This window comes from Lontra canadensis, unplaced genomic scaffold, assembly GCF_010015895.1.
Source record: "Lontra canadensis isolate GAN:19392208 unplaced genomic scaffold, GSC_riverotter_1.0 scaffold18, whole genome shotgun sequence".
In the NCBI taxonomy this organism is placed as follows: Eukaryota; Metazoa; Chordata; class Mammalia; order Carnivora; family Mustelidae; genus Lontra; species Lontra canadensis.
Genome location: NW_022631012.1, coordinates 22659647 through 22683108, shown reverse-complemented (window position 1 = coordinate 22683108; position 23462 = coordinate 22659647). Strand labels below are relative to the sequence as shown.

At 43.0% G+C, this 23462-nt stretch overlaps 1 protein-coding gene across 5 annotated transcripts in view; it reads left to right on the top strand.

The window, feature by feature from the left end:
• MFSD6 (major facilitator superfamily domain containing 6) overlaps positions 1-22814 on the top strand; it is a 66062-nt gene extending 43248 nt beyond the window's left edge. For 3 of the 5 annotated variants that reach the window (XM_032860225.1, XM_032860224.1, XM_032860226.1), the window contains exons 3-7: positions 2327-2424; positions 15865-16026; positions 16908-17006; positions 18555-18835; positions 20749-22814. In XM_032860225.1, coding sequence (XP_032716116.1) covers positions 2327-2424; positions 15865-16026; positions 16908-17006; positions 18555-18835; positions 20749-20952 — 844 coding nt within the window. In that variant the 3' untranslated portion in view covers positions 20953-22814. Of the gene's footprint in view, positions 1-2326; positions 2425-15864; positions 16027-16907; positions 17007-18554; positions 18836-20562; positions 20588-20748 lie in introns of all 5 variants that reach the window. The other 2 variants (XM_032860228.1, XM_032860227.1) reach the window with 2 other exon arrangements.
• Positions 22815-23462: the final 648 nt, after the last annotated feature.

The window sequence follows — 23462 nt, the reverse complement described above, 5'->3', positions numbered from 1 at the left end:
GAGTAGTTGCGAGAGGCATACAAACCCTCGACTGCTTATGTCATGGTCTGGCCATTCATAGGAAATGTTTACTGACCCCTGAGTTAGGCTATGTCAAGATCATCAACAGAGCTAGATTAGAACTGAAAAAGAAGACATTGGTCTGGGTGACTTGTATGTTTTTGTGTGTATTTTGCACTTTAGCGTCCTGTGGGCTTGTTATGTTGCTGTTGTTTTCTAGCAGCGGGACCCTTGTTGATGGATCCAAGCTAGTTTGTTCAGAAAGTCTTTTACCAAACAGGGTTGAAACATATACTTTTTTAAAAAAATAATTTTTAAAAATTTTTTATAAACATATAATGTATTGTTAGCCTAGGGGTTCAGGTCTGTGAATTGCCAGGTTTACACACTTCACAGCACTCACCATAGCACATACCCTACCCAATGTCCATAACCCCACCACCCTCTCCCTACACCCCTTCCCCCGGCAACCCTCAGTTTGTTTTGTGAGATGAAGAGTCTCTTCTGGTTTGTTTCCCTCCCGATCCCATCTTGTTTCATTTATTCTTTTCCTACCCCCCAAACCCCCCATGTTGCATCTCCACTTCCTCATATCAGGGAGATTATATGATAATTGTCTTTCTCCGATTGACTTATTTCACTAAGCATAATACCCTCTAGTTCCATCCACGTCATCGCAAATGGCCAGATTTCATTTCTTTTGATGGCTGTGTAGTATTCCATTGTATATATATACACTACATCTTCTTTATCCATTCATCTGTTGATGGACATCTAGGTTCTTTCCATAGTTTGGATTGCTGCTATAAACATTCGGGTGCACGTGCTCCTTTGGACCACTACGTTTGCATCTTTGGGGTAAATACCCAGTAGTGCAATTGCTGGGTCATAGGGTAGTTCTATTTTTAACTTTTTGAGGAACCTCCATGCTGTTTTCCAGAGTGGTTGCACCAGCTTGCATTCCCATCAGCAGTGTAGGAGGGTTCCCCTTTCTCTGCATCCTCGCCAGCATCTGTCGTTTCCAGACTGGTTAATTTTAGCCATTCTGACTGGTGTGAGGTGGTATCTCATTGTGGTTTTGACTTGTATTTCCCTGATGCCGAGTGATGTTGAGCACTTTGAAATATATACTTTTTCCTTAAAACATACCAGTAAAAAGAACATAGTGTCCACAGAATATGATAAGCCAGAACTTTTCAATACTGAAGTTCCTCTAAATCCCTTTTAATATCCATTTCCTCTCCCCTCTCTGCCTCTCAACACTTTTTTCTCTTTCTCCCATCCTTCTGTTCCATATTTGCAGGTGATACCAGCTGGATGCCTTGAAGCTTTCCTTTCCCTGATTCAAGGATAGGCAAAGAGAACCGTGTTTGCTGGAATAATTTTAATATAAAAATGTAGTTGAGCAAGATGAGGAAAATAACACTGACTGTCCTATTGGCTTATTTCTTTTACCTTCGAGTTTTCACCCACTCGAACTTAGAAAAAAAGAAAAGCGTTAAGGTTAGGAAGAGTAACAGAAAATGGAAAACAAACTAGAAACAGAAATCCCCACCATCAGGTTGCGTTTTGTGCAAAGACGCAGCCACCATTTGCTTCCAAGCCAGCTCACTCAGCTCAGAATGGAAGAGACCGTAACCCTGTGCTTGGAGGCATCACTTAAGGCCTTTTTTTTCTCTCGTAATTTTGGTGGTGGTGTTTGTGAGGGAGGAAGCGATGTTGACATATATTCATTAGTTCAGTCAGCATATGATATCATGGATTTATTTTTAAATAATGAAGATGTATCCATTGAACTGATAGGAAGAAAGTATTTGATTTCCAGATCGTTTATTATTCATCATTGGATGATAGCTTTTGATGACCTTGAGAGTCTCCTTATAAAACTCCTTGGTGTCTTGGGTATTGCATGTGGGACCATGTTCATGTTCACGTTCTCATTTCTGTCCTGCCCTTCCCCCATCATCGTGAAGTAGCTACAGCCCCCGGCATGTTTCCCCTACAGCCGTCTGGAAGGAAGCCAGTAAAGTCATTACAGATGGCTGTGTGCCCAGACTATCTTAAAAAAGCATTGACTGTGCTACTAATTCAGTTTCAGGAAGGGTGATGTTCGCTTTTATATTAACGAGTGTTTTGAAAAGACTGGGAGCAGTTTTCTTCTCCTTGGAGGCCGTGGTTAAATTTAGTTGTCCTTTAGCTTCCCAGATCCCAGGTCCAAGCACTGCTGGCTGACGGAGGATGTGGACGGGAAATGTATGTAATGTTGGTGTGTTTTATGTCTCGTACAGGGTCTCGACTTACTTACCTTTGCTTGTTTGTGTTCAAGGGTTCTTTACATTGGCCTGGCCTGCAACACAGCGCGCTATATTTACATTTCCTACCTGGAGAATGCCTGGACTGTTCTCCCCATGGAAGTTCTTCAAGGTAAGCCAACAGCTGGAATTAGAATTCTTTTTCTCCCTGACTGAGCTAGGACTATGCAAACCTTCAGTGGCCACGAGCATCTGACTCTGAAGGGAAGCGCAGACCTGCTGTTCTGTATGGTTCCGAAGGGCTCAGGAAGAGGTGACATCAGGGGCTGGTTCTTCAGCGACTCTGAGTGTGCTGTTTGTGCAGCCAAACAAAGCTGGGCTGTCTACGCCCTTGTGATTAAACAAAGAGGAGGAACTCGCATGAGCTCCAGGTACAGTTAAGCCTCTACATCCAAAGGTGTTTTAAAGTATAAAAGATTGATCTTTTAAAGACTTTGGTGTTTTGGTGTTTGTTGGTTAACTGTACGTGCTGAAAACAGGTTGTCATAATTATTTTGATTCTTCAGCTTCTTTTATCACATCTAGTGATTTACAACTAAAGGTTTATATTCAAGCTGTTATTTTCCCATGAACCTTTTAAATCTTTGCTCAAATGTCCTTACCAGGGTTCTCTTTGCTTCACTGGACTGCTTCCCTTCAACAGATTACAGTGAAAAAATTTCCTAGGAGGCTCTTACCGTGGGTTTAGGAGCAGTAAAAACTGGGATTTCTATCCAAAGCTCATTGCCATATTAGCTCCTATAATCTATATACTGAAGACCCTTGTTAACCGCTTGGCTGAACCATTTGGTGGTTGGCGTGATGATTACAATAAAAGTTTAGGCCAAGATTATCAGAGTCGAGGCCTTCTGGGACAGCCCAGGCTCCAAATCATTAATTCTCCTGAGTAGTCTGTGATTATATACAGTTTCATTAGCTTTACAGGTTGCCATTCTCACTCTCCCCTAAACCTGAGGAAACAAATACAGTACCATCTACATAATTTCTCGTCATGATATCTAAGAGGACTCATTATTGTACATCTGAACAAAAGGTACAAAATGCAAGCGCATTCATCAAATCCCATTGTGGCAATTAAAAAAAATTATCCTTATTGAAAGGAGGTATAATTTTTATTCACATGATAATTATAAAATTAAAATATATGCATATTCTAAAGATGCTATTCTCAGGCCTGATCCAATGGTATAATTGGTGAAAGGAGATTTTGTTTAAAACAGAAAATGGAAATTTGTCTTATAATAAATTATTGTTTATAATAATTAGAACTCTGGAAGAGTCTTGAGGTAGAGCATGTCTCAGCACTGTGTCACTTAAGAAGAACAATGCACTAACTGTGGACTGTAGGAAAGAATTGTGCAGCAACGAGGTAAATGCAACACAGTTCTCAGGATTTCCCAGCTCTGGTTTTACGAGGCAGGACCCCCCTTAACCGCTTTACTTGTTGGTGTCCCACAGTGTGCAGACTCTAGATTAAAAAACAAACTCACTAACTGGTGCCCACAGAAAAGATATTGTAATAGTATGTGCATATATATTTTTTCTCCTTTTAATTTAAGTTAGATGGAAAAGGATATAAATGACTCAAGAAAAGAGAGCAAAAGAGAAGCTTTTTAAATGAAATGCAATGAGAGACTATGGACTCTGAAAAACAATCTGAAGGGTTTTAAGAGGTGGGGGTGTGGGAGTTTGGGGGAACCAGGTGGTGGGTATTAGAGAGGGCACAGACTGCATGGAGCACTGGGTGTGGTACAAAAACAATGAATACTGTTATGCTGAAAAAAAAATGAATTTAGCATAGTAGCACAATATGAGGACAATATGTAAAAATCAGTTGTATATGTACACAGAAGGTATAAAAAATAAAACATGAAATTTTAAACTAAAAAAAATGAAATGCTTAAAGGAACAACAAAAGAATTTTATAAGAGAAAAAATGCTATTACGAATCAAAACACTTTTTTCCTGTTTATCAAAGATCAATGAAATAGCTATAAGAATCAGGTAGCATGCTGGGAATGTCATAAATGTAGTAAAATATAATAAGGAATAATATATTAACTTGGGCCCCAAGGACCCACCATCTGTGTGGAAGCTGGATGTGTGAACACAGAATTAGTGCAGTGTGTTAGAAGAAGCCAGAGAAATGTGCCCGCTCCCAGAGAAGACGCTCGTTGGGACGAGAGGGCATGGAATGATGAAGATATTATTGAAAAATTCCCCCTGGGAAGTTACATGAGCTGGATTTTGAAGGCAGCATAGGAATCCACTGTGGCGTCGGGAGACGGCCACAGAGCCATGCGCCAGAGCTAAGAAGCAGAAAGCAGAGTGGCCACTTCAGGGAGACAAAGTGTATGCCGTGGCATCCACTTCAATATTTCTGGGTGCCTCAGGGGTGTTAGCCCGGCTTTTGGGGAGCTCACCGGGTTTGAAATACAGACGGGCATCCTGCCTCCTGCGGCAGGCTGTGATTTGTGCCTCTCTGCTTCGTTTTATTTCCCCTGTGCCCGCAGAGATCTAGTTACTGATCTGAAGCAAGTAAAAAGGAGTATCTGGAAATACATAGAGTCTCCTTGTCTCCCAAAGGACTCTGTGGCCACTTCTGAGAGCTCTTTGTGTCTGAGACTGGAGGAGACAGTCTCATTCCCTGGCAGAAGTGAGTGCTTAGTATGTTTGGGCTATACAACGAAATCAAAACCCTTTGCCTTTGTTAGACCCATACCCCCCCTCTCCAAAAATAGTGGAATAAATCCTCACTCCAGAGATACACCTATGACTGAATAGGGTTGTTTTGCCAATCTAGATTCTTCTACCTTTACAGATACTGCCCACATGACTTTAAAGTCTTTGTGTTTGAGGCAGTTCTACTTAGGATAGGGTAAAGGCAAGGGACCATGATGACAGAACACTGGTTTAATTATAGGACAGTCCCATTGTCATGATATAGATGCTCCTTAATTCCTGGACTGGAATTATTAGCTGAGGATCACCGAAGACCTAGTCTCCGTGGGGCGGTGGCTGGGAAGGGGACTTTGGTTCTTTTCATTGACGATCTTCACTCGGAACAGTCAGCACTTCCACTCAATTCCCAACCAGTGCAGCAGCAGACGGTCTTCTTAAAAAAATAGAGGCGAGGTGAGGTCTGTCTCTTCATCCTGTCACCCCCTCTTCCCCCAAACACCAGAACTAGTGTCACCTAGTGGGCTCCTGAAGGGGAGGAGACAAGGATGCACTTTACCCCCGGCCTCCCTGCCCATCTCTTCCTCTTCTGGGAGGAAGGACTCCGTGTTCTCCTTCCTTCCTTCTTGTTCTCCTTCCTTCCTTGGAGTGCCTGAGCATCGTCTCAACATCGGTCTCCTTAGGTCACGTTGCTAATAATGAGCAAATGAATGGGGATGAGGTAAACTTCCTCCTCTCTAGGCCCCTAGGAAGGAGGCTCTGCAGGTATCCACGCGGGGTCGAGGTGAGGCTACCGGAAGCTCCTGGGAATCCCGAGGAAGCTTCTTTCCCACATGGGGTCTCTGTCACCTGTCGCGGCCGGCATCGCCGCGAGCTCATCCTTCGCGCGGCCGGGCTGGCGCCCGCGGCAAACACACGGCTCTGCAGTCCACGGGCAGCGCGGGAGAGCGACACCGAAGACAAGCCTCCTGCAGTTTGTTTCAAAAGACACAGTGAGTCTAAGTCCCGGAAGCGCCGCTGGTGGCGCGGAGGGGCTGCGCCTGCGCACATGTCTCCGGAGTCGTTCGCGAGGACCCGCAGGCGTTTCTCTGTTGCGGTCGTGTGAGGAGCAGTTCCGCGCTCCTGACTGGGATGGGGCGCGTCCGCGTCACTGTGTAGACGCCAAGTCGGACCCGGGCTGCTTATGCCCCTTCCTGTGCCGGTCGCAGCTGTGAACCTTGCAGACTTCGAGAGGAACGTGGTCAAAACCGTTCTTGCTGCTAAAATGCACGTAGGAAACGCGGGCCGGCCCCGCGGCTGTGACTACAGAGATCGTGTCCAGGTGCTTGACTGGCTCGTGCGAGCCCGGGAGGGTGAAGACGACTCTGTGTCGGGTCCTTCCCTGCAGGACGCTCCATCAGAGGGAGCCGCGGAAGATTTTCGCGGAAGATGGGGTTTGGTTTTTTTTTTATTTTTATTTTTTTTTTTTAAGACTATTTATTTGACAGACAGAGATCACAAGTAGGCAGAGAGGCAGAGAGAGAGAGAGGAGGAAGCAGGCTCCCTGCCGAGCAGAGAGCCCGATGCGGGGCTCGATCCCAGGACCCTGAGATCGTGACCTAGAGCCGAAGGCAGAGGCTTAACCCACTGAGCCACCCAGGCGCCCCCGGAAGATGGTTTTTTAGTGTCACCCATAGGAGAGCTTGAACGGGTATTCAAATAAAAAGGGTATAAAATTCCCTTTTTATTTAGCCTCTTCAGCAAGTGAGGACCGTGTTTTCCGTCCCCTGGGGTTCTGGAAGGCCGTAGAGACAGGTACGGAAGGATCACTGTGCAGTGCTCACCTGACAGTGGAGTCCCGGGCGTGAGTCGGTCTGTGAGCGTCCGTGCGGGAGCTTCCGTGGGGCTTAACCCTTGAAACACAAGCAGCCTGCGGGGGACGATGCTCTCGGTCCCGCATTTCCGTCCACTCACCGGCGTGTAAAAGTCCCTGGTGCTGTCCGAGTCCCGCCCTCATCAGAACAGTCATGAATTACAACAGAGCGGCCTTATTCTTCCGCAGGGCCTTGGTTTACAGTTACATAACCTCTTACAGAACCGTTTCTTCGAAACTGGCATTAGTTTGTACGTTTAAAATTCACTTTAAATGTCTGCCTCAAGAGCCCTGTTCTGGGGATTGCACGTCACACGTAGCTGTTCTTTCCTGAACTGTTGTGATTCACGGGCTGCAGCACTTAACGGCCACCTGGTTCTTTTACAAACACTCGTTTTACTTCCTCAGTTTTAACTCCTAAATGCAACAAACACGAACATGCTTATGCTGTTTGAAATCTCCAAAGAAACGTGCACAGAGGAAGATATACTATTTGATTTCATAGTCTCCTGCAAAATGTACTGTAATTATATTTTCTAATTTTTAGAGCTCTTGAGTAATACAGAAAGTTCTATCTCAAAAATTTATAAATATGTAAAGAAAATTTGAAAACTAGATTTAAAAGCTAAACCTTCAATATAATAAACTTTTTCTCTAGGATATCATCCTTTCTCCACTGCACATTTATAAAACATCAGTTTTTAAAACACTGCCCATTTAGAAAACGTGTGTTTTTAATCATTTATGTTACCATCTCATTCTATAAATTATATGATAACTTACCAAAATATGCACTAATCTACAAACTATTAAGTTATTAGGCCTGAATTAAACTGTCTTGCATTCCAGCTCCCCTATCAATAATCTAAGTGTTTTGGGGCAAGATACTTAGTCTCTCTAAGCCTCAGACTGTTACACTATAGAACAGGCTGATAACAGTATTAAATAGCCTAATCTATGCAAAGTATTCAGCATATTAGCTGGCACATAGTTTGCCTTCAATAAATGTCAGATATTATAACAATGAAAGTAAAATAAAAATTATAAATAAAAATCAGGACCAAGGGCAATATAATTTAAAATTAAGATTCTGCTCTATGAGCTTAAATTGCAGTTATGCGTTAAAACCTGGCCGTAAATGACAGTCATGCACACTGGTCTCAGAGTTATCTTTGGGAAGTGAAAGTTTTACTGTCTTTGATTGACAGCAGTTCTCGCATGAGGCTTGATACCGGGAGATACTGAGCCCGGAGCATACGTCATTGGCCAGTCTTGATACTAAGCACAGTTTGGGTGGCAGTCTCCTAAAACTTCTTCTAAGGCATGCTGAGGGCATGGTGCCAGCATGTAAAATTCACAAGGGCCTGTAAAACATTGTATCAGTTACACACCTTAAAAAAAAAAAAAACCTCACTTTATTAACTTGTAAAGTGAAGTTTAGGAATTTACAGAAGCTTCGTATCCTCTGTTCATTTTTCCTCATACGTGGGATCTGGAACTCTTCTCCAGCCTTTTCCAGGGCACCTTTTCTCTCCAAATGCTTTCTTCCTCACACCCCAACCACGGACCACCGCCTGCTTACTTTCAACATTGTTTTGCTTGGCTGCCCGTCTGTGTCAAGGCCCTGTGAATGTTTGTTCTCAAGGAGCTCAGTCTCTCTCTCAGAGAAATCCCGGCCCTTTTCACCCACCAGACTGTAAACTCCGAGGCGGTTTAAGAAGATGTTGTGCATTTTCTCGTCCTCAAAGCAGAGCAGGGGTCTGGCACACGGTCTGGCTGCGCAGTGAGTCCTGCTGAGTGAACTCACGAAGGTGATTCTTAAGGGGCTCTACGTTGGGGGATAAGGGAGCTTCGAATTTTCGCACTGATTGTCGCCCGCCCCATAAAGTCGTGTTCCCACAGGTGCTCCGTGCCGGTGGCTGTGGGGTCCACGGTTCTGTGGCGTATTCTCCGCTGTTTGCGGAAGGTCCATTGCTGTTGGTGGCCCAGACTTTGGCAGAGACACTTGCTGTTTACCTGATGTTTCTTGTTCTTCATGGACACATAGTTAGATTCTGCTTCCCAGCGTCCCTTGCAGTTACATATGACCATTTGGCTAATTCTTCTTAGCAGGAGGTGAGCAGAAATGATGGGTGTCACTCCTACCCCAGACAGTAAAATCTCCCCTATGCCATCCTCTCCTCCCCACTCTGCCAGCTGCATACACGTACCCAGGGCGACCGGGTGTTGAAGGCCGCGGTGTCTCTGCAGCCTGGTCCCCGCGTGACCGTATGGAGCACAGCTGCTACTGCTCTTGACCCCTGCCCACTGGACTTCATTTGAGCAGAAAAACAGAAAACAAACAACATCGAATGTATGAAACCACTAAGATTCCAAGGTTTGTCTGTTACAACAGCGGTCATTACCCCAATCAGTACAGATCTGTTATTGTGAGCCCAATGGAGCCTTTTTTTTTTTTTTTTAAGAAAGAACAGTCTCTTTTCACTAGGTTGATTTTCAGAGCTTTTTTTTTTTTTTAAGATTTTATTTATTTATTTGACAGACAGAAATCACAAGTAGGCAGAGAGGCAGGCAGAGAGAGAGAAGGGGAAGCAGGCTCCCTACCGAGCAGAGAGCCCGATGCGGGACTCGATCCCAGGACCCTGAGATCATGACCTGAGCCGAAAGCAGAGGCTTAACCCACTGAGCCACCCAGGTGTCCCTTCAGAGCTTTTTTTAATCCTAGCATTCAAGAGGCACCCCGAAGCAACTGAAATGTACGCTTTGGTCTGCCAGTGTGTAAGGTTTGTCACAACTGATTCAGTGTGCCGGCACTGTGGGGATACTGATGTTTTGTTTTGTGAGCATAAGTCAGGGGAAGAGCAAGAAAAACAAAACAGAACATTCTAGTTCTCCAGTACCTTGTCAGTTCTTACCCCTCCCAGCCATTCTGATGTGATTTCCTCAAGCCAAGCAGCATTTTACATTCCAGAGAGCAGCTGCCCATCAGAAGATATGAACAGACACTTCTCCAATGAAGACATACAAATGGCTATCAGACGTATGAAAAAATGTTCATCATCACTAGCCATCAGGGAGATTCAAATTAAAACCACATTGAGATACCACCTTACACCAGTTAGAATGGCCAAAATTAGCAAGACAGGAAACAACGTGTGTTGGAGAGGATGTGGAGAAAGGGGAACCCTCTTACACTGTTGGTGGGAATGCAAGTTGGTGCAGCCACTTTGGAAAACAGTGTGGAGATTCCTCAAGAAATTAAAAATAGAGCTTCCCTATGACCCTGCAATTGCACTATTGGGTAGTTACCCAAAGATACAGATGTAGTGAAAAGAAGGGCCATCTGTACTCCAATGTTCATAGCAGCAATGGCTACAGTCACCAAACTGTGGAAAGAACCAAGATGCCCTTCAATGGGCAAATGGATGAAGAAGATATGGTCCATATACACTATGGAGTATTATGCCTCCATCAGAAAGGATGAATAGCCAACTTTTGTATCAATATGGACGGGACTGGAGGAGATTATGCTGAGTGAAATAAGTCAAGCAGAGAGAGTCAATTATCATATGGTTTCACTTACCTGTGGAGCATAACAAATAACATGAGGACATGGGGAGATGGAGAGGAGAAGGGAGTTGAGGGAAACTGGAAGGGGAGGTGAACCATGAGAGACTATGGACTCTGAAAAACAACCTGAGGGTCTTGAAGGGGTGGGGGGGTGGGTGGTTGGGGGAACAAGGTGGTGGGTATTAGAGAGGGCACGTATTGCATGGAGCACTGGGTGTGGTGCAAAAACAATGAATACTGTTACGCTGAAAAGAAATTAAAAAAAAAAAAAAAGAGCAGCTGCCTATTTGGGAAGAAAGGATTTTTTTCTTGCTCATCCCTGCATACATTTATTGCAACAGAGCGTTCTTCTGGGTCCAGACTGAACAGTCTTGAAATTTGTGTTACAGGATCAGACACCAGTATTGAAGATTATAAGGTAAAGAGTTGTTTGGGGCATATAAAAAACGTATGATGTGAGCTCTTTAGAGGAGGAGAAGTAGGTAGTAAGAATATACTTTTTTTTTCTTCTTTTTTTGTAGAGAAATCAGGAGCGGGAGAGGCAGAGGGAGGAGAGAAGGAATCCCAAGCAGGTTCCACACTCATTGTAGAGCCCAGTGTGCAGCCAGATCTCATGACCCTGAGATCATGACCTGAGCCGAAATCAAGAATTGGAGGCTTAACTGACTGAGCCACCCAGGCGCCCTGAATATACGTTTTTTTTTTAAATTGACAGATTGTTGGACATGCTTGATATTATCAAAAAACCTCGTAAAGTTAATTCCTATAATTATGTTATAATAACTTTGAATAAGGTTCAAATCCTATTCTCCTATCCTGTTGTCTGTGTAACTTTGGACAAGGCACTTTAGTCTCTCTGTGCCTAGTTTCCTTTTTTGGAAAAATTAGAAAAAAAATAATACTTGTTACTGGGAGGTATAAATGAGATAACGCATATAAAACAGCCCAATTCTCAGCAAACTCCTATAGTATCATTAATGAAAAAATTTAATATTCATCATTTCTTCTGGTTCTTGGTTCTTCATATGTAGCGTATTCCCAGGCAGCTCAGGTCTTGGTTGTAGGTGCTGTGAAGCTATCTCTGTGTTTCTGTTGGGCCTTGTAGGTGATCCTGAGGGACCCCAGTAAAGGTAAGGAAAGACTGAGAGGCTGTTTCTGTGACTAATGTGGTTGGTCTTTGAGAGTCAGTTGTTGTCAGGTAACATATGAGGTTGAATTGCACTCAAACATACACATTAAGCACCTATTAATGTGAGTTGGTGTTTGAATTGCCGTTCACAAATACTAATAGTTTCCTGACAAGGAGCGCACAAGGGGTTAACACATATTTCAAGGAGAGTCAGTTCACGTACCTTTGTTACTGTTATCGGTCAGGGCTAGCTTCTGTTTTTCTTAGACTGTATGAGCCATCAACCTACTTACTTCATACTAAAAGGTTAAAAAGGTGTAGCTCTAGTGTGAAGACACTTTTCCCTATGCCACTGAATAAGTCTGTTTATCAGATAGAGAGTAATCATCTACTACTTTTTCACATTCCTTAATAAAAAATAAAGTAGACAGAAGCATTTTCTCTTCTCAGCTTTTATCTTTTACCATCTTAAATCTTACAGGAAAGTTGTTTCGGGCAGCAAAATTATTAAGACTTTCTTTCTTGCCTTACAAATATGAAAAATGATGGAGAGTTTTTAGTTTCTAGATTGCTTTTTTATTTTAAAATTAGAAGACCAGAACTGTAGTAAAAACACTGGCAAGAGTTTCAAGTAACTAATATGATTATTAGAAGTTTAAATATTTAAGAATAAGAACCTCAACTGCACAGTTGTTTTATTGTGCAGTTGAGTGGTATTACCAAGCCAATCCCATCTTGTAGGCTTTTCAGTTTTGCTAGTTTCTTTTCTAGGAAATGGTATGGATTTTTTATTTATATATTTTGAAATAAGGTATCTCAGAGAAACTGGTTTTTAATTCTATATGTGCCCTGAAAAATATTGGAGCATACAGAGTGACTTTCATTCTTTTGCTCTTGGTACCAAAGAAAATTTTTTACTGTATGCTTCACTGCATTTTCCTTCAGCTAATGCTCTGAGTTGCTTTAAGGAATGTAGTTCCCAGTTATCTAATTAGTCCCAGAAAGCAGTAAGGAAACTCTAGAAATCTGACAACAGAGAATCTTCTACAACTGCCACATAATACTAGCCCCAAAATTCCAAGAACAGTTTAGAATCTTTAAAAAGAATCTTGACTTAAGTCATCCTTCTGGAAGATGGATCCTTCTTAATCTTAGAAGACTCGAAGTTTTAGAAAACCCTTAGAATTTTGAAGAAAAAGAAAGAAACCCTATTTACTGCTAGAATTGCGTTTGACCTGGAATTACAACAAAAATGTGTTTGTCATTGTTTTGGTTACATAGATATGTAGGGCCATCTTTGTCTACTTGTAAATCCAGCAACAGAGCGGTCGCACACAGATGTAACGATAGATTTGGCTTCACTATTCAAGTTAATTTATAATCATCTAATGTGGTTTCAGGTCTTTGATAATTCATCTTTAAGAAATGATTTCCACATCCATGTTGGACTTTACCCATAAATCCAATTTGGAATACATTCATCTTATTTCTTAGAATATGTGAGTTTTTTCCTTAGTGTTGTTAATGAAGAAATATGTGTATCTGAAAAGAAGTGGAATTATCAGCAGCATCTTTAATATAAAGGGAAATATTTAAAAATATTCCCATTGTTACTACTGTGTCAATATTTATAATTAAGACTCTAGAGGTGCCTGGATGGCTCAGTTGGCTGAGCTTCCAACTCTGGATTTCTGCTCAGGTCATGATCTCAGGGTCCTGGAATCACACCACACATCAGGCTCCACGCTCAAGGGGGAGTCTGCTTGGGATTCTCTCTCTCCCTCTCCTTTTCTCCCTGCTCGCTCACTCTCTCTAAAATAAATGTCTTAAAAACAACCTACCTAGGAATCATTCAGTTCTGAGAAAACAGGCATTACCTAAGGTACTTCGGTTATTTAAACAGTCAGATAAAGCAAATACTTTATTTGACTTCTGTGGAAATTAAATATGCATACTATCTCTAACCATCTAGTCCATTTTTCTAATTAAAAAATAACCTAGTTGAAATGATTATTGAAACATATAAACCTCATAAAAATTATTTTTATGATTTAACTATAGGGCATTTAACCTAAGGTATCCAATAAAAAGTGTTTATTCCATTATTGGATCCACTTAAGATCATCTCTGGTCATTTAACTGTATGCTAGACATCATGAATTTTATTTTGTCGGGTGCTGGATATATTTGTATTTCTATAAATATACTTGAGATTTGTACTGGGATACAGATAAATTACTTGGAAATAATATGATCCTTTTGGATTTTGCTGGTGAAGATGACTTAAGTGGGACCAGAGCAGTGTTCAGAGAATTCTCATTCTTTCATTAATACTAACACAAGGCCCTATTGAGTACTCTCCCAATCCCAGGAATCCTGAGTTTTTCCAGTTAGGTGGAAACAGGTACTCTTCCTGGCCCTGTATGGGTTCGGAGTACTGTTCTCTGTGATGCTTTTGGGTGGTTCTTTCCCTGGCTGTGGACAGTCTGTACCCTTGCTTTTGCGGCAGTACTGTGCTGAGTGCTCGAGGGAAAGCACGCGCAGACAGCTGTGGGCTACCTCTCCTCAACCCAGTTGCTCCCGCTCTGTGCCTTATAGCTTTTAAACTCTAACCAGGCAGTAAGCTAGGGTTGCTCGTTTGTTTCCCATCAGTCCGAGATCATTGTCCTTGTTTTGACATCCAGGGTCTTGGGAACTGTTGTGTCCAATTTTTGACTGTTTCAGAAGGAGGGCAAATCCAGTCCATTGTTTCAGTTTGGTCAGAAGCAAACTAATGTCATATTAAATCTTAAATGAATATTAGTCTTTCAGTTTAGTTTTTCAAAACAGAGGTAATGAGATGCTATTATCTCCAAATGAGATTATTTTTCAGGGATCAAGCTCATGACTTAATCTAGGCAGAACCAGATGATTTCTTAACCCCTTCTAGCTCTAAAACCTGCTGTGGCAGTATCTTTTCATTACACTTAAAGCCGTGCTATAATAAATATTCAAGTTCAGACAATGTGCAGTTATTATACCAAAATAATCTTTCATCTGTTATCTTTATCCTTCCCTCCCTCCCAACAAATGGTGACAATATAAGGAAACGGGTATTGAGGCACTGTAAATGGTCTCTATGCTCTTTTGGAAAACAAATTTGGAACTATATATTAAAGGCATAAAAATCATTATATGCTTTGAATCAGTAACTTTATTTGTAGAATTATAGCCAAATCTCACATATATAAAAAGCTGTATCTCTACAAATGTTAATCATGGTACTAATTATAATGGAAAAAATTGGAAATAATCTTAAGTCATAATAGGTGTCCAGTGAGGGGTTAAAACCCAAAATATATAAAGAACTAGAACTCAACAGCAAAACCCCCAAACAACCCAGTTCAAAAATGGGCAAAGGACTCGAACAGATATTTCTCCCAATTAGATACACAAATAGCCAGTAAACATATAAAAAGATTTTCAGCATCACTAGCCATTAGGGAATGGAAATCAAAACCACAGTGAGATAACCACTTCACGCCCATTAGGAATGCTATCACAAAAAAAGAACATGAAAAATGACGAGTGCAGGGAGTGGAGAAACTGGAACTAACTCTTATTTCTCAGGGAATATAAAACAGTGCAGGGCTTGTGGACAGCAGGCGGTTCCTCAAAGCATGACCCTGTGACCTGGTAATTCCACTACTGGGTGTACGCCCCGAACCACTGGCCGCGCGGGCTCGAGCAGGTTTGAGCCCCCACATTCGCAGCAGATGCATTCACGAGAGCCAAAAGGAGGGAACAGCTAAAATGTCCAGCAACAGATGAATGGATAAAATGTGTTATCTCCGTGCAAGAGAATATGAAAAGGAGGGAAATTCTGAAACATGTTACAACTTGGATAAACTCTGCTAAGTGAATCAGCCAGACACAGAGGACGGGTACCAATTCCACTGGGAAAGGATGCACTCATGGGAGGTGCCCTGAGTAGTCAGACTCAGAAAAGGAAAGTGCGATGGTGGCTTCCAGGGCCGATGCGGAGCTATTGTTTAATGGGTACAGAGTTTCAGTTTGGGATGATAAAAAAAAAATATTCTGGAGATGGATGGTTGCATACTACTTTGAATGTACCTAATGCTACTGAACTATGCACTTAAAAATGGATAAGCTGAAAAAAAAATGGTTAAGCTGGTAAATTTTACGTTATGCATATTTTACACTGGAAATCAAGTCTTCGTCTTTAATAAGTGTGTGTGTGTGTGTAATGAAGTATTCCGCACTCCAGGAAAGAGTGGCCTACGGAGCGCTCATCAGACCCTCCCTCTCTTGTCCCTCTACAGGAGTGACGCACGCGGCCATCTGGGCAGCCTGCATCTCTTACCTCAGCGCAGCCGTCCCCCCCGAGCTGAGGACCTCTGCTCAGGGCATCCTGCAGGGCCTTCACCTGGGCTTGGGGAGAGGCTGTGGTGCCATGATCGGAGGCGTATTAGTCAATTACTTTGGTAAGAATGGCTTTTCCCCTTTTCTCTTTCTTTGTTGAAAACTTACGATTCTTCAGCAGCACCTCAACAAACACTCAGATTATTACTAAGATTGCCAGAGGCCAAACTCCCGGATTTGTACGATCTTACTCACTTTCACCGTAGTCGTCATCGTGAAACCGGGTGCTCAAGTCCTTAAGACGGGCAGCGCCAGCCCGTACCTGTGCCCGCTTCGATGACAGGCTAATGGGGTGCTACATGGATACCTCAAAGGAGCCAAACGATGAGGAAGTTCCAGTGCTTTGGGGTTGGAGCAAAGTACCCTAAACCTGCTGATCATGATGGTGGAGGAGAGAAAATTAATCCTTGTTATTGCAGAAAAACCTAGCTACTTGCTGCCTTTGGTAGGTCACTGACTCTCTGACAACACAGTCTGTCCTGTCCGATCTCCCTGTCGGACACCCTGGGGTGGGTTGGGGAAGAGAGGACCCTACACGAGGCATCTGCACTGCTCAGCCACCGGGGAAGGCGGCCCAGAGTGCCGGAATTTCTAGCAGTATTAGAGCGTTGCTGTTCCAGCCGCTGATTAATAGGCCTGCTTGGCAGGTGAATGGTCTTTATGAAGAGAGCACCGCTGAGTTTTATGGTAAGAGGGACTCAGAGACAATCCTTTATAAATGTGGTTTTAAAATCTGATGACTGACCAATCCAATAGCAGCATCTGGGGCTCCTGGCACCTACTAGACCTGTCGTCCACTGTACGAGGGCAACGGTTAGTCATCTTCTCTGGTTCATCCCAAGCGCTGCTGCCTCTGGCCTGGGCTTCAGCACCTGGGCAGTGCGGGATGAGGGCTCTCTGTGGTTCCTGGAATTATCTGAGAGTGGGCTGCCTGTTTCCACAGGGGCTGCTGCGACATTTCGAGGAATCGGCATGGCCTGCCTGGTGATCCTCCTGCTTTTTGCCCTGATCCAGTGGCTGGCAGTGCCAGATGAGGAAGAAGGTAAACCTGTCCGTTCTCTCCTACTGGGTCCTAAGGCTGAAGCCCTGGAGAATTCTATACGTAGCCCTCAGAAACCCAGAGGTGCTAACACACCCGCCTGGCTAGATTTTCTCAGGGGTGTGCATCAGTGAATTTTTGCGTACCACTGCGAGGGAGAAGTTATTTCCTGTGTGGAAACTGATGCTGGTCATTTTAAGTAGCTCAGGATTTTCTTGTTTTGTTTTGTAGTACAAGGAGTGTGGGAAGAACTGGTTTTAAATTCCTTTGGCATTCTAAAGGAATGTCAACTTTAAATCACATACATTCGACCAATACAATAATTTTACTCCTAGGGATGGGAGTGGTATTAATTGCTAAGCTTTTACATTCATTTGAAAAACAGTATCTGAAAACTTAAATTTGAAGTTTTCCCTTACCCAGGCATGACCCTCATTAAAATTGTCACATAGGAAAGAGGTTTTATCAAATATAATGTACAAGTTGAATCAATTTTTTTTAATTTTTTTTTAAAGATTTTATTTATTTGACAGAGATCACAAGCAGGCAGAGAGGCAGGCAGAGAGAGAGGAGGAAGCAGGCTCCCTGCTGAGCAGAGAGCCCGATGCGGGGCTCGATCCCAGGACTCTGAGATCATGACCTGAGCCGAAGGCAGCGGCTTAACCCACTGAGCCACCCAGGCGCCCCAATTTTTTTTTTTTTTAATGAAGAAAACCAACCAGTGATGGAAATACTCTTGCTTAGATCTTGGATCCCAGAACAAGGCTCATCTTTGGTGTCCTATTCTTCTTTTCTTTTTAAAGATTTTATTATTTGAGAGAGAGAGTGAGAGAGAGAGAGCATGCGCATGAGCAGGGGGAAGAGGTAGGAGAAGAGGGAGAAGCAGACGCCCTGCTGAAGAGGGAGACTGATGCTGGAACCCTAGGATCATGACCTGAATCAAAAGCAGACACTTAACGGACTGACACACCCCGGATCCCCTGGAGTCCTATTGTTTAAGGAGAATTTGCTTCAGGCACCTCAAGTGCTTGTGCTTAGGGAAAAACTAGCTTGTTACACAAAACCCCAGAGGCAGATTTTAATGCTAACAGGTTATACGGAAAGAAAGACAAATGCTGATTTTTCTTACTTTAAAAAAAAAAAATCCTAAAGGGATTATACAGTGTTAGTCCAGGCCTTTAGTAAAAGGCCAATAAAAATAGCTATTACTGTTTAGATGCTTTTCTTTAAAAACTCAGTCCTGTAAGTGGGCTTAAGACCACATTCACGATAACCCATGCCCACAGATTAAATTGTATCTAAGAGTAATAAGCAATACATTCCATAAACAAATACAGTGTCTATTAACACCTATAAAGAGATCTGGAAGGTAAACATCACATCTGTTATTCAGTACTTGCACCAAGAGGCCCTTGATACACAGCAATTTAGTTACTAATGCCGCCAAGTACTCTAGAATGGGCTTCTGGGATTGTCTGCTTATTTGTTTTTATATTTGTTTAAATACGTAGAAAACTCTGAAAAATGAGTTAAACATGATTTTCTCTCCAGACAAGACAATGCTGGCAGAAAGGATTCCCGTTCCCTCTAGTCCTGTTCCCATAGCAACCATCGACTTGGTACAGCCGCAGGCGGAGGACGTCCTGCCGCGCGTGGAGTCCAGACTTCCGCCCAAGAAGACCAAACACCAGGAAGACCAGGAGGATGTGAACAAGCCGGCCTGGGGGGTCAGCTCCTCTCCCTGGGTGACCTTCGTCTACGCGCTCTACCAAATTAAAGAGATGGTGCAGCTGATGAGAGACAGCCGCGCCCCTGAGATACAGCCTCTGCAGGTAAAGGTGCTCCCCCAAGGGGCTCAGCTGTGGTGCTCATACAGCAAGGTTTATGGAGTCTGGCGGGCGAGACAGGCAGGCAGACAAGTAGTTGTGGTAGTCTGTGATGAGGGCGTTACAGACAACACACGGTTCTGCAGAGGGAAGATTCTGCCTTATGGAGCTAAGGAAGGCTTCCCAGAGAAGATATTTTTTAAAGAAAATAAATATAAGACATTGTACATTTCTTTAAAATTTCAGTGTTGACAGTTCCAGTGATGATATATGAGTCTTGCCATGGGAGACCATTACTTGTGACTCTCTGTAATTCTGAAATTATAGTGAGGGCATTATATATGCTAGGACTTCAGTAACTATCTGATGAATTTGTACCCTGAGCCACCGTAGGAGTCTAACGGAATCCTCAGCTTGGGGAAGTGTTGTTTGGCTGGTGTCCTCATGTGAAAATTGTTTTTTTTTTTTCCTCATCCCTAGAGATGTGGTCCCTCCTGAGTAAAGTCCGATCATGTTGCTCAAACGGTGTGGGTGACTGTTAACTGATTCTATATTCCGCCTTTGGAAACAATCAAGTGTGACTTCTATGAATAGTTCGGCTGAAGTAATGAGTCTACTTCCCTGTTTACATTAATCACATCCTTTTACTTGATGAGTCATGTCAGCTCTGTATCTAGAGTAGCTTCAGAGGACACAGAGGAAAGACAAAAATAAAGAGTAATTGGATAATTTCCCTTTTAGAAAATTTGAACTACCTTAATTAAATTTATCATGACTTTGTAAACCTAACCTGTAATATTTCCATAACATAAACCAGATCTGATTGCTCCCCATGTCGTAGCGCACCCTGGTCCACGCACCATCTTGCTCACTGTCAAGATTATAAACTCACATGAACGTCCTGCTCAGTCAGAGAGGAGAGTCTTGGGGGCGGGAGGAGTGTATAGAGGACGCGAAGCAGAAGAAAGGACGAGATCTGCCGCGCGAAGGGCGTGTCTTCATTACTCGGGGCACTCGTCCTCCTTTTCACGGAAGCCTGGTGGGCCTCCATATCATCATCACATTTGTTTCTCTGTTATGTCAGGATTACGAGAAACTGGCTGGGATGGCTTAGTTATTCTTACAAGTAAGAAGTCATATTAATATTTCTTTACATTTTAGAATCCATCACAGAATAAATCACAGAATTAAAACATTTTCTTTGCTAGTCAGCTATTTGAAGTGATGTATAGTGACTCAGAGGAAAATGTGTTTTTAAAAACACATGTTCCCGGACTGTGGCGATGGGGCATCTTACAGACTTGCTGGGGGAGAAGCGCTGCAGCACATGCCGACTCACATCACTTACAGCTGCTGACCCGAGTGCTGCTCCCGATCCCCTTCTTTACACAGATTTCTGTCTTGTTTAACTTAACGTGTACACTTTAAATCCCAATATTCATCAGGATTCTGAATTTCGGGACACCTTCTGCTGGCCTTGTCTTTGAGGCGGATAATGCCTCACTTACGTCCAGCAGGTGCTCCCAGCTCTTAAGTTCTGTGGTCTCAGCAAATGGCCCGAGTTTCAATTCCATGCTGCTTGCTCAGTGACTTGTCACCACGGTGGAGGCTCAGTAAATATTTGCTGATGTAAATTGTCTTCCTCGTGATACCAGGCATTTTGGTAGTGATGTTCCTTCATGCACAAGATACGTCTGCTTAAAGTGTTTGTGTTTTTCATGCGGCTTTGGCAGTTGCACATAGGAAAGGAGATGAAAGGTAAGACGTTCTATCTTTATTCCTCTCTTATTTGTTCCCTGAAGTTACTTCGGGATGATCTCCCCATGTTTCTTCTATCTGACTTGAAGGCATATAAAAAATGTTGGATTTATTTGCAAGCAGCCCTGACTACAGAACATTTTCTCTTTTTTTCCTTCCAGGGGACCAGTGAGAATCGGGAAAATTCTCTAGCTGGTGGAGTCCGGCCTGTCCCACGTGAGACTCACTCTGACCCATCTAGAAACCAGCCATCCCCTCAAGCAGCAGCATCTCAGACGCGGAGCGGCCCCACTCACCCCAGCGTGGCCCAGCGTGTGGAGGAGAGGGAGGACCAGCAGGCTCAGCCTGCCGCTGGGGGACACTGAGGGCGCCACTCATCTCACACCCTGCATGGAACCGGGCCCCTCTGCCGGGACAGAGGGAGAGGCTCCCCGAACCTAAGACATGCCTCACCGTGAGAAGCATAGCACTGTATACGCTTCTAAATACCTAAACTCATCAACATGGAAACACACACACACACAGGCGCTACAGTACATACTGGCAGGAACAGGTAAACTCCCATAATCCCGTGGGACTCGCAGAAGGGGAACGGGAGTTCGATGAAGACGTCCAGCTCCCCGGCTGGTCAGGTTCAGGACTATAGGACTTCCTCGCCAGTGCAGTAAGGGTTGAAAGCAGCAGTTACACTAAGTGGAGGGAAAGGAAGTGTTTCAAGGTGAATGCTGATACAGTTTCCCTCTTCTGATTATTTATTCTAATTATTTGGTTCTTAATGCAAACTGGGAAGAAATAAAATATAATTTTGAATCTCTTAAAGAGAACTGTTTCAAAAATGACATGACATATTTAAAAAAGTAGCCAGATAAAAGTTACTAGCTTATATGCTTTTGTTTAAAAAAAAAAAAAAAAGGAAAAAGTTTCATTAGAAACTTGGCATATATCTAGCAAATATATTTTTATATGTATACAGTATATAATGAAAACAGTCAATTCTTTGAGCAGCAAAAGCCGCATTGACTACTGCAAACTAAGCTGAGCTTTAACATGCCTTTTGTTTTAAATGGGCTTTAAGACCAGAGGAGGGAATATTTCAAATCAACCAACCAATTCAGTATCCTGTGGCTTGACAGACAAGGGTTTACTAAATATTATTGATACTGTAAATAGCCTCTATCACTATTCAATAATTTTATAGTGATTTGGGCTCTAAATAGCTGATGGAATTTAAAAAAAAAATCACTGAATTCCTAAGGGTTTCTTTAATTAAACAGTACTATTTACAAATAACAGTATAAGATTTAAGTGCCTGGGAGAGGGATACAATTTTTTAAAATTACACAATGGGTAAGTTTTTGTTTTGTTTTTGGTGAGGGGGAAAAGGTGGTGAATAGGAAGCCGGGAATGGGAAGGATGAGAATCAGTAACTGTACTGTCCGATTACTGACGGAACAGATCTCAGTACGTTCTTTTCCATGAAGACTCTGTCAGACCCTGGACAGATCAGGGAGAGGGGTGCGCCTGTGAACATCACAGCTACGTCAGAAAAGGGGCAGGGTGGCTCATGGGAAAAGCTGAGGATGGGAGGAAGCCTCGGAGGAGGGCTGCTGCTTTAGCCGAATGAAGGTCAGTAATGGTATGTGTGATAACTGAGTGAGCAGAGGAGGAAAGGACAGAACAGAGTTAAAAATGAGCAACTCACCTCACCTCTTGACCCTGATTAGACAGGATGAGTTGTGAACTGAGGGCTTCTCCGTGACACTATACTTCTGCCCAATACTGCAACTGGGAGAAGAAATTCTATACTTGGATGTCTAGCTTTGCCACAAAACACAGCTTAAAAATAAAATAACGGAAAGAAATAGAATTAAGCAAATAGTTATTTTTGCACTTGAACTGAAACGTACTGTACTGTAAATTACCATGACTCATTTTAAGTGACCTTTAAAATCAGATGTATTTATTATGCTTATGTAATTATAGAAATAAAGAAATGGATGACGGGCTGAACCTCACCTATGAATGTACAGTATGTGGATTTGTGAAACTGACTTTAGGAAGTCAAAAACTTATACTGTGTCTTGTGTTTACAGTTCTGATTTATTCCTTTGAAAAGCCTGCTGTTTTGGAAATGCACAGTTGACATGTTGAAATAAAAATAAATATCATTTTTAAAAATTTCTTAAATGATAAAGATGTGACCAAATAAAAGCCCTTTACTCTGCAATGACGGAGACCAAGTCCAACAGGCCTTTGTTATGGAGCATTTACTATGCGAGCTGATTCGGTGATCTCTAGCCTTTTAGGGCAGACGCCTTCATGGGTTTGTGGACTTCCTGACTTTTTCTTACTGTTGCCAAAGCACCATTTGCATTTTATTATTTTCTTTAATTTGCTATTTATTTATTTACTTTTTAAGTGGGCCCCACGCCCAATGTAGGGCTTGAACTCACGAGCCTGAGATCAAGAGTTAGATGCTCTACTGACTGAGCCGGCCAGGCACCCTTTAAAAAGTATTAAAATGGATTCAAATTAAAATTTGAGAATTTCATAACCTCCCTTGAGACTCCCTGGAAATCCCCAGAGTTTTCACAAAGCCTGGGCTGATGTCATCACCGTCTTAATGTCTTATTTCATACACTTTCCGCCTGCAGAAAAAGTGAACGAACTGAGTGCCGAGCCTGTGTGGATCCAAAGAGGTTCGTTGCTACTAAACGGTTACCAAAAGCCTTAGGAGAACGTTGCATGATCAGACGCACTAGCCGGGGAGCCGCGCCGGAACCCTCAGTCGCTCCTAAGAACGCGCTGCCGTCCCGCGAACCGACCGTGCCGCGGCCGCAGGAGGGGCCGGCTCAGCGCAGCCCGAGCTGCCCTA